The sequence below is a fragment of the Hesperophylax consimilis genome, chromosome 13 (genome assembly GCF_061612785.1).
Source record: "Hesperophylax consimilis isolate HC1 chromosome 13, BYU_Hcon_1.0, whole genome shotgun sequence".
In the NCBI taxonomy this organism is placed as follows: Eukaryota; Metazoa; Arthropoda; class Insecta; order Trichoptera; family Limnephilidae; genus Hesperophylax; species Hesperophylax consimilis.
The window spans coordinates 28,562,223-28,574,345 of record NC_142848.1 but is presented as its reverse complement, the minus strand read 5'-3'; the positions used below and the strand labels follow the sequence as shown (position 1 = coordinate 28,574,345).

General features: G+C 33.8%; 1 protein-coding gene across 1 annotated transcript in view; it reads right to left on the bottom strand.

The window, feature by feature from the left end:
- Nucleotides 1-1,880: 1,880 nt before the first annotated feature.
- Nucleotides 1,881-12,123, bottom strand: part of LOC149418729 (store-operated calcium entry regulator STIMATE-like) — a 34,173-nt gene continuing 23,930 nt past the window's right edge. The window contains exons 6-7 of the mRNA XM_089638953.1: nt 5,441-11,257; nt 1,881-2,273 (exon numbers count right to left, since the gene is read on the bottom strand). Coding sequence (XP_089495079.1) covers nt 11,168-11,257 — 90 coding nt within the window. The 3' untranslated portion in view covers nt 1,881-2,273; nt 5,441-11,167. The remainder of the gene's footprint in view (nt 2,274-5,440; nt 11,258-12,123) is intronic.

Below are 12,123 nucleotides of genomic sequence, written 5' to 3'. Positions count from 1 at the left end.
CAAATTCATCATCTGTATGTTTCTCATAGTCAGCATCACAAGAATAATTTGACAAATTATCAGCACACAATTCGCCGTCACACTCATCATTACCGTAGGCCATTTTTATTGGGTATTTTTTGTGAAAAAATATTCCTTTATTATGAAAACAATATGTAACAAATAACTTTTCAACACACATTACGAATGTATAATACAATGATCGGTATTTAGTACGAAATTTTTAAAGCGGAATGTAGGCAGAAATGAAAATAGAGAACGTCTTGAACGAAACAATATTGCTATAAAACTGAAGAAATGTAAAAATTAAAAAAACGAAATGTTTTTTTTTATTTTAATGTTAATATTACATTTAGTTACAATAGTGACGTATTGCCCATCTCACTAGGTGTGGAACGCCTGTGTTATATTATGTGTTTATCTTAGAGCTATTGTATTTCAAGGGCATGTTTAATTCTACCAATTGCCGGGTACCTAGTACACGTCTCACGAGAGCTGACGCCTGATTTTTACTTCACAGAGTAACCAACATCATACGTTTCTCGTAATATATTGTTACTCTAAGTGTACAATACGTTTTGGCGTCTCCTGCGCTTTACCAATAGTGTACAAATGCAAAAAACACTTTTAAGCATCTTCCGCTCTCTACCAACAGTTTGCAAAAGACGCGTTTAAGCGTCTCCCACAAACTATGTGTTAATATATACGAAATAAATGTCGGTGATAACCGACATTGTTAGCGTGGCTCACTCCAATCCCTGGGAAGGAAGGTACAATCCCCAGTCAATAGATGTATTGTATTAAATGTCGGTCATAAGGCATTTGGCGACGTTGTTAGCGTGGTTGACTCCAGTCCCTGGGAAGGAAGGTACAATCCCCAGTCAATAGATGTATTGTATCAAATGTCGGTCATAAGGCATTTGGCGACGTTGTTAGCGTGGTTGACTCCAGTCCCTGGGAAGGAAGGTACAATCCTCAGTCAATCATCAGATTTTTGCAGATTAATTTTTTGAAGATCGTTTTTGCCTATTTATCTAAAAAAAATTCAATTTCTTTACACACTTTTAAAAAGGTTGTCCCATCATGACAGTTGGGTGTAACGTGGAGAACACCAAAAGCCAAAGTAACACATAGAAGAAAAACACATTCCAGCTTGGCTCACTTAACTTTGCAGGCAGACAAAACAGTAACTAACGAATAAATGAATATACAAAGTATCTACAGCGGCGATGCCCCCCACACTACTGAACAAATAATCCCTACAAGTGTGATCTATAACATCAAAAATACTGATTTCGGCTGTGGGTCTGTCTGTTATTTTAAAAATTGGAACTGATTGTGTGAAGAATTCAGACAAGCGATAAAATACACTACTACCTATAATATAGTATAGTGTACTTTATCCCTTGTCTGAATTCTTCATACAATCAGTTCCAATTTTTAAAATAACAGACAATATTTTTTTATCAGAAAATTATTTTGAATGTGTATTTCTTTAGTTTAAATTTTTTAGTGTTATCTTGACAAGTAAAGTCAGATTTTGTGATTTTTAAAGGGTCTCTACTTTTTATCTACATGACGTGCTATTATCAAACCTACAATAATAATATTCTGTGATTTTCCACAGGTCTGCACTATTTTTGTAAAAAAAAACCAACGCTGCCGATTTACATAAAATCTTTCGACTCATAGGCCCCAAACAAGCCAGTGGAATCGTTTTATCTACCTCTAGAAAGAATTTCAGTATTTGGAAATGTTAATAAATTTCAGCAGAAGTAGGAAAAACTGAGCTTACTTTGACAACACGAACATCTTGCCCACAACACACTTCTACTAGTTTTCTGTCTTCTGTGCCAACTGCAAAGTTAACAGTATCTATCTGTAAGCGACAAATATAGACTAGAACAAAAACACATTTATTTGAAAATAAACAGTCTTTATTTATTACATTTAAAAAAATTATTATATAAGTACACTAAATTTAATATCATAATGCCGTTTATCAAAATACAAAAATAGCTCTCATCATGCTAGTTTCAAAATATATATAAATAATTCTAATTTAATATAATATAAATATATGGCTGACACATACCTAAATTTTATGTTGGAATCGGGAAAGATACAATTTTATTATGTACATACAATATATATGATTAGCTTTACATGGTTTTACAAATAAGCCAGGCATATTATTATAATCTATGGTAAAACAATCTACAAGCATACTTTTAATTAATTAGAATAAAATACAAATAACTTTGTTTACATCACTTTAATATCAGGGTGGCCACAAAAAACGGATTTCAAAATTCCCTGATAATTCCAGGTTTTCCAGGGCAGTTTCTATATTTTTCCCTGATATGTTTTATTTGGTATAAAGGACATATCGTTCAAAATTTTATTTTTGAAACACGATTTTCATCTACGCCAGAAAATTAGAACAGATACATAAATAAAAGGAATTCCGCCATCTAAAGCATTTATTATTTCTTTGCACCACAATGATCTATTCAAAACAAAATACACTTATTACAAATTTATGATATTTCGCCTGAAGACAATTTGTGTACAAATGAAAAGACCAGACAAAAATAGACAAATAAACAAAAGTAAGTACAGTAGAACCCCGATAATTCGAAAAAACGCGTAATTCGAAATTTTCGCCAAAAAAATTTCCGCAGAAAAAATTTTTCATACAAAAATTTTTTTAATTCGAAATTCGTTAATTCGTAATTCGAAATTTATTTTTGTCCGCGCACGAAAATTTGTTCGTGTAATTCGAAAAAATTTGATTTTTGCGAAAATAAATCATAATATTTCGTAAATCTGAATCTAAAAGTCAGCCGTGGCGGTAAAACGCCGAAAAATGTATTTTTACGTGGCTATACATCATCCTAATTAGTATTATTATTTTGTAAATCTGAATCGATTTACACAGGAATGTTGTATTTTTTCAAATTTATTTCGAATATCCGAGTTTGTAGGGCGGAGAAAATACGTTTTAGGGCCCGTTCCCACTTCCGTTTTCAAATCGGGGGCGGGTCCCGTTTTAAAATCGGATGCCCTAGTGGCTGTAGTGGATGTATGGAGCTGTTCACACTTGTCCGACACGATTTGAAAACGGATCCGACATTTTTTGTCGGATGGCTCGCCTACGCAGCGCGTCCGTTTTCAAATCGTGTCGGCACACGCTCGCTCATAGTGTTGTACGGAGCTGTTCACACTTGTCGTCCAGTCGTTCCGGCAGAGTCCCCGCCAAACCCCGACCCCTCCCCGCCCGCTCCCTGTCGCAAGGAAGCAGGCACGCTGCGTGCTTGTATTTGGTTATTTTGTTAAGTAAATAAATCAAAACTACAATAATGGATAAGGAAATAAATCCCGAAAATTTAATACCACTGGTCGAAGAAAGAGTATGGTAATATTTAATCTTTAACTAAATAAAAACAAAACACTTGGTGTACACAACTTTTGTACATCAAAATTTTTATTTTATTTAAGTTTACTTTTTTTTTAATTTTAAAGCTTTAATGAGATGCACGGAAGAGCGTATTAGTTAAATAAACACATAATAAAAAATATTTGAGTGTTTATTGTTTTCTTACTTTAAAATATCGATAGCCTTTCTTCAGGACAAATGCACTTTCTCAATTTTGTATTTTGATATGTTAAGCTCTCTGAAACTCATTCCAGTAGATGGTTAAAGGAAGTGATAGACATTCTCTTAAGCCATTAAGCGCCCTTGAGGTGATTTTTCATGGTGAAAACGGCGCTATATAAATAATCCATTCATTATTATTCTAAAATAATTAAAGAACTTTAGTTCATCACTTCTTAACTCACCAATTAACACTTGGAAAATTCCTACAGAAAATTCGTTTTTAAAACGGATCCGTTTTTAAAACGGTAGTGTGAACAGGGCCATTGGCCGTCCGTTTTTAAAACGGGACCCGCCTCCGATTTGAAAACGGAAGTGGGAACGGGCCCTTACGCGGATATATATCGTAGTTTTACGAGTTTACACCAAATATAGTATTTAAAGGGTCGGCCGCGACAAAACCCGGCCGCGAAATTTCGATTTACGCGTAAATGTATCGTATATTTACGAATTTATTTCGAATATTTGAATTTAAATGGCCCGCTGCGACGGAATCGGCCGCGAAATCTCGATTTACGCGTAAATACATCGTATTTTTACTAACTTTACTTCGAATATCCGAGTTAAAAAATACGGCGTGACGGAAATCGGCCGAAAAATTTCGATTCACGCCGAAATATGACATATTTTTACGAATTTACTTCAAATATCTGAACTTAAAAGGCCGGCCGCGACGAAAAACTACCGATAAAATTCGATTTACGCGGAAATATTTCATATTTTTACGAATTTACATGAAATATCTTAATTTAAAGGGTCGGCCGCGACGGAAATCGGCCGCGCATTCTCGATTTACACGGAAGAATATCGTATTTTTGCGAATTTTTTTCGAATCTGAATTTTAAGAGCTGGCCGCGACGGAATACGGCCGCGAATTCTCGTTTAACGCGGAAATATATCGTATTTTTACGAATTTAAATTCAGATATTTGAAATAATGGGCCGGCTGCGACGGAAAATTACCGCGAAATCTCGAGTAACGCGGAAATATATCGTATTTTTACGAATATCTCAATTTAAAGGGTAGGCCGCGACCGAAATCGGCAGCGAAATCTCGATTTACGCGTAAAAATATAGCATTTTTACGAATTTATTGCGAATATCTGAATTTAAAGGGCCCGCCGCCATGGTAATCGGCCGCGAAAATAAAGAAATAATTGGTATTAATACGAATTTACAGCTAAAATACCACCCGGATTTGAAGAGGCGGCCGAGAAAATCGATTTTCGGCGTATTTTTTTTTTTCATAAAAATTCGAATTACGTGGGAATTCTTTAATTCGAAATATGATTTTTGATGTCCCGTGGATTTCGAATTAACAAGGTTCTACTGTATTGATACTTTGTAAAAATGTTGATAATGATGATCTTTAAATTTTATTACGACCATACTGGGTGTCCGACCCTTTTGACACTTTGTTGTAACTTTGCTAGCTTTTTCTTTACAGATTTCGCACCTACATAGTATAGGGTAAAAATCAAGGCGGGTGGTTTACGACATGATTGTGTTGCAAGGGCTATTTACGAAAATAATAATAAAAAAATACCTACTTATCTAGTTTGTCTTTGTAGGCATATCTTTTGTTACACACGCCGCAAGTAAAAGTAATAAAACACAACTTTGGGACTTCACAAATCGTAAATAACGAATTTCGTTTTATTTTTGGAATTCCCTGATATTTTAAGAATATTTTAAAATTCCCTGACATTTCCCTGATAATTCCCGGTTCGGTAAAATTCCCTGATAATTCCCGGTTTTCCCGGTTTTCCAGGTCTGTGGCCACCCTGAATATATATAACCTCTACATGTTTCATGAACAAAGTTCACCTCATCAGGAGCAAGTATATATTTAAGTCAAAAATTAAATAATTAAGAATTACAATATTGTTAGATGGGAAAGACAATTCTGAAAATCTCCGCCCACTCTTACCCTCCCCACTTCTTCCACTGTTCAATTGTAATCTATATTTAATTTTTGACTTTAGTATATACTTGCTCCTGATGAGGTGAACTTTGTTCATGAAACATGTAGAGGTTATATATATTAAAGTGATGCAAACAAAGTTATTTGTGATTTATTCTAATAAATAATGACATTACAAAGTGATAAGCTTTCAGAAGAAATTTTCTTCAAAAATAAAAAATCTTTAATTAATATCTATAACTGCGAGAGAAATAAAGCATGACCTTGAAAATAAACTAATATAGGTACGGACAGTAAAGATCATTAATTTTATATTCAAGTCATAAATCTCCATTCAACAGGAGATATTATGAATAAATATTATTGCTTGATAAATTAATCAATGTGGACGCATTCATTATCATTAAATAAAGACTTGTTTGCTGATTATCACAGGAAATATCAAAGACAAACGAAGGATTATTTTAGTTTTGTATACCAAACTACGTATGTATTATTATTGTTTATTATAATATTATCCTAAGAACATTGTGACGGAAAATAATATCTTTGGCCGGAAAAAGTTGTACCGCCAAACATACCGCATGCAGAAGACAGTGCGCCCGTCTCTTGCCATGATTTATTATTAGTTCGTTGGCGTTCGATGGTAGCTTCCATGCTGCAGTCACCTTCGGCACCGTGCTTCATTCTGGACGATGCTAGGGAACGGTCTTTTGTTTTAAACGAGATTTTATTATAAAATTTTACTAATGATTCATATTTTTATGATGTCATAAAACATGACATGTGTTTTTAAATCTAGTTTATTTATTTTTTGCATAAAAATAGAGAGAAGTATATTTGTGACACATTATTTTATGAATACCACACTGTAGTCTCAACTATGACATCCCAAATTGGGGTAAGCTGTGAGATTGGAAGGAGATGAGATGGAAGGTTGGGAAGTACCTGGCTATTCAGATCTGGTCACTAAACATGGCTAAAGCAATTTCAAACAAAGTTTAAATTTTGAAGGGTGGTCTTTCACTGAGAGAATCTACCATTCTGTGACGTGAATATATACTTTTTATTGTGAAACCGTGGGTGATTTCTACTAGGGGTACCCTGAACATGGTCATATGACAATTCCAGTTGGGGAACATTTTGACATGTAATGAAATGAGGTAAGAGAAGGAAAAAGAGAAAATGAAGGTTGAGAACGGCCAGTCTATACATTTCCGTTACTAAAAATAGCCGAACGTTATTTCCAGCAATACTTCTATTCTGGATCCACTGGGTAAAACTAAGGGGTTTTTCTTTTCTGTAACATGTTACAAATAAGACATCCAGTATACCAATTTTCGCCATATATGTCAACATTTTCATATTTTTGAAAAATTGCAAAAAATGTTTTAGAGTACTTTTTATGCCGAAAGATATTAAGGCGATGCACTATTTTATTGTATAATGTGGCAAATTTAGTTATTTATAAAAAATCAGAAAAAAAAAATTTATGCCTGAACATTCACAAAATAAAATAAAAGGCACTTTTTGGCCATGTTTTTTTCTTGCATAAATCAAAACAGGCCGATGGTGTTAAGCGGGAATTTAAACCTTATCGCCATCTACGTAAGGGCTGTTATTGATAGCGGCCCGATTTAAAATATTACACGACGTAGTGCATCGCCTTGTGAAAATGTAATTATTTATAAAAAATTAAAGTCTACCATGGTTAAAAAACAACAGTGTCTCAAATTAAAGTCTACCATGGTTAAAAAACAACAGTGTCTCAAATTAAAGTCTACCATGGTTAAAAAACAACAGTGTCTCAAATATTAAAGCCACTCAGAGTTGTATTTGTAATAATAATAATAATAAGAGTTTATTCCAGAATGAATGCAATGTATGTATATAGGACCTTCTGCTGGTCACAATTTGTTCAAAAGCTGAAACGGACATAGAATCAGCATTCAACGGGAACCTTTCAACTGTCAAAAAAACAAAATGGTACAGAACGGCCATTTGATGACTTTGTCACACTTGAATTTCTGTGAAACAACTGGGACTATAATCATTATAAAACATTTTGAAAACTAAAACAATGCTTCATAGAAAATGTATTGTAACGATAAAATTTCATAGTGGACACAAATTTTACACAATAATAATATTATCATAAAAATCTTTTCTTTGTTTTTATCAAGAAAACTTAATAGCTATGAACTACGTACGCATGAATTTAAAAAGACTAACATTATTATAATATACATAATATCATTTCTTTTAAGACACGGCACACACCATTAAAAATATAGGTTCCATGATATTTCATCAAAATGAAAATTCAACACACCTCCAAAAAGTGATATAGAGTCTAGTTACCTATGTAACCTATTTAACCTAGTTTTTGTTTCATCACTTTTCATGACTTCATATCACTTTTTGGAGGTGTGTTGAATTGTCATTTCGATGACATACCCGGTAACCAAAAATATAATATATTTATAACTTGCACAAATTTAACTCTGCCGAAGATAGTGAGTGCCACAGCTCCAAGTATATTATTTGTAGTGCCTGATTTCACCACCGGCAGAGTTAAAATGTTGGAAGTACATATACACCACACCTTCATACATAGTACCCACAATTTAATTATTATTTATTCCGTTAATTATTTTTATACACGTTGAGGGAAAGGAGATGCTTTTCTTTAAATGAAATTATTGGAGAAATAATTCTTTGAATATTTAAATTACATCATTTCTACATTCTTCCCTGCAATTGCAGTGTTAAAGAATTGTTGCCACGCACGTCTGGATTTCTTACTGTTACTTGTTAAATACAAGAATCAAAATGTATAGTCTTCATGTTGGCCTTAACAAAATGTAGTCTTCATGTTGGCCTTAACAGAATGTAGTCTTCATGTTGGCCTTAACAAAATGTATATGTAGTCTTCATGTTGGCCTTAACAAAAATGTATTTAATTTATTTTTGCCTTGCTCCTACGGTTTAAAAACAAATTATTGAATGCATTACATAAATATATTTTTTTGCTGCAAAATATTAGAAGTTGCAAATTAGTTAACTAACAAAATCAAAAAGATTGTTATGATAAGGGAATGATGGTATAGAGCCGTGGTTCCCAGCTATTTTTGACTTGCGTGTATCCAATTAAAAATGTATTTTTGAAGTGCACCGGAGACGCAGCTAACTTGGCTGGTGAGGTGAGGAACCTACGCCATAGAGCTTTTGCAATAAACATATATTAAAAAAAAAAAACTAACAATAAATACCTCCAAGAATCAATTACAAATAATAATGCAACTAAATTAATTTTGACAGGGTAAACATTTTTTGAGACTTCAAAGTATTTTGTATATTTGTAATTCAGACGAAACAGTTTAATTAAATAATAATCCAAAGAATTGTGTTCACTCCTACTGAGAATGTATTATTAAGTAACTAAATGGAATAAATTTTAGAGGACAGATACAAACATGGATGAATGTTGAGTATATTTGTCAGATTTGAATTTAAATTGCTGTTGAAAAAAGTAAGAAAGAAAAAGTATTTATAATAAATATTATTGTATATTATAAAGGAACGTCCACAAAAACTTGAACCTTACAACACTGACTGTTTCAAAGCAATCAATCGCATCACATGACCGTGTTTACACAATGCATGTGTAACTTCATTTATTGCATGAGCGACATACATGCATAGAGATAGCCGCTGATAAATGACGTATGCAACAGTGGTGTAGGTCAGGTTAAACAATATAACAGTACAGATAAATATGAATGTAGAAATTGGATTCCAGATTAAATAAGCTACCTACCTAAACGCAGTAGAGCAAACTGCCAAAGTAACCACTGCGAAAAAGGCGCGAGATCTCTCAAATTGAGCACCATTTATGCATTCTATGCAAAACAGAATATTTTTTATGAGCATCTCATCATCTAGCATAATTTTCCATACAACTAGCAAATTCAATCCTACCAGAATTTTTCTCTTTTTTTCAATAATTATTGTAAAAGTACTTTGTGGAACCATTTTTCAATTAAATACCTAGTTTTAAACACTGTTTCTAATGATATGCACGGTGTCTGGAAATTTGTAGTACAAGCAGGAAACTGGTGAATCTGCATCACATTTGGAGTCCATTTTGTGGTATAACTTTTATATTTTTGAGTAAATCTAGTCCGAAGTTGGAATTTTTTTGATGAAAAAAAATCAGTTGCCAGGGTTTTTACATCAGCTGTTTAATGTCTTTTAAAATGCGTTGAAGCGGCGCCAAAAGTTTTTTTAATCTTTTTAGTTGGCGAAAAATGTAAAAAAAAAAAAAAAAGTAGATTAACCAGTTTCCTGCCTGTACTGACTGTTTCTGAGCACCATGTTTCAGAACCAATGGCTCCTTCATCAGGAATTAAAGCATACAAAAAATTTAAATGACATACAAGTATTTTTTTACAGTTGTGTTTGTCTTTTTTTACTTTTTATATTACTAAAAACAGTGGTTAAAACTAAACCCCTTACTAATGTGTTTTAAATTTTACACAATTGATACACAACCATTTACCCTAAATTTAATGTTTGTTTATCAGTTGTGTAAAATTTAAAACAAATTTATTAGTAAGGCCGTGTTTAACTATTTATTTAAAATAATATGTATTCTAATATCACTGTGTGAACGCATTATGAAGGTAAAACTCAAATTTCATTGTTGAATTGTATTGAAATTGAAGTTTTACCTACTGAACAAATTTTCCCGAGAAGAGTGATTTATTATCTGTTCAAGAAAGAATTCAATATTTGAAAATGTTTGATCAATTTCAACAGAAGTAAGGAAAAACTGAGCTTACTTTGGCAATACAGATTTGCCCACGAAATATTTTTTTAGGATTATCTCTTCTGTGTTAGAGTATAATTGCATATAACCACTGGACCGTTATTGGCCACATTTTGACCAATTTACAAACACCTGCTGACTAAAATGTGACCAAATTTAATTTAACATTTACAATTTAACAAGAGATGTGTCGCATCCTTCTTAATTATTTTCTGCATTATCTGGAACTTCCACAAAAAAAAATTCATGACGATGTCACCGTTACGTCTAAAAATCCCATGGATGTTTATTTTAGGCAAATTTTATTAGGTATTATATTTCAATGTGTTTGTCAATGTTTTCAATCCGTTATTGATTGAATCCAAAACCAAACGTACGGTAATCTCCAGCGCTAAAGGAATTTTTCGTTTAAATGTCTTGTCGCTCCAGTGGTTAATTGCGTACAACCAACACAATTATGACTATTGTATACAATTTATTTAAAAATACACAAAAACTCTTCAAGTCATACACCATTGTAGGTTATTGTCGAGGTAAAACAACCTAAAAGTGGGATTGACTTGTGTTGGTTTCATTCGCATTCACAAAGCAATACGGTAGATTTTTTTATTACAGTATTCTAAGTTAGTGATGATTCAGACAGTTGGATATAGTAAATTGATGATAGGATAGAATGCAGATGATGAAGATATTTGGCCTGTACTCTTTGGGAACAGAAACGGTTATGCCCACTCTTGGGTAGGCTTCCGCGCTGGTCACGCGCTGGCCCCCAGCAGTCTCTCATCGGCTGATAACTCGTCACTTTCTGATTCAGTCTTGTCCTTCTTGATGGAACGGTATCGCACCTGAAATTATAACACAATTACATGTGGTTTTTTTTTGTTGTTTGTTTTTGGGGTGTTATGCCGTGTTGCGCTAACTCCTTCTTTAGCCGACGTTTCGGACAGCGTTGCAGTGTCCATCATCAGGGCAGATCCGGTAGATCCGAAGATGTGTAAATTTTGGTTGTCGAGTTTGTGCTTATTTATTTGTGGCCTGGGCCCGTCCAAGTGCGAAATGCCAACGGAAGTGGCGACATCTTGTGGCGAATTCTGAAAGCACAGTATTTATGATAGCCTGGGGCCCATCCAAGTGCGAAATGCCAACGGAAGTGGCGCCATCTTGTGGTGAATTCTAGAATTAGAAAACCAATTGACAGCGGTTAGAGTAGATGTACCCAGTATCAAGGTATAAATGCAATGGTTTTATATTGTATTATTATATGGTATTGGAGTATACTTAGACATGTTATTTGCGTTTAGCTTTGGTGTAGCCGTCAATTACCGGATACCAAGAGCTGTTGAGCTTAGCTCCGTCGTCTCTATTGATATTAAATGGATTTTTGTAGATTTCAATTGCCTCCATAATCAGGCGTGATCTATAAGTTTTGGGTCTTCCCAGGACCTCGGGAGCAAATCCAAAGTAATGGCCGGTTTCAATTAAGTGTTCGACGATTGCCGATTTATCAGGGTGGCCAAGTTTACAAGCACGAAAATGTTCTGCTATCCTTTTGGAAATCGTCCGCTCTGTCTAGCCTATATAAACTTTGTCACAACCAGAGCAGCTGAGTTTGTACACTCCATCTGCTTCCAGAGGAAACTTAGTCTTTGCAGACCTCAGTAGGTCTTGGATTTTGGTGGTGGTTCCGAAGACAGTTTTGATGTTTTCTTTT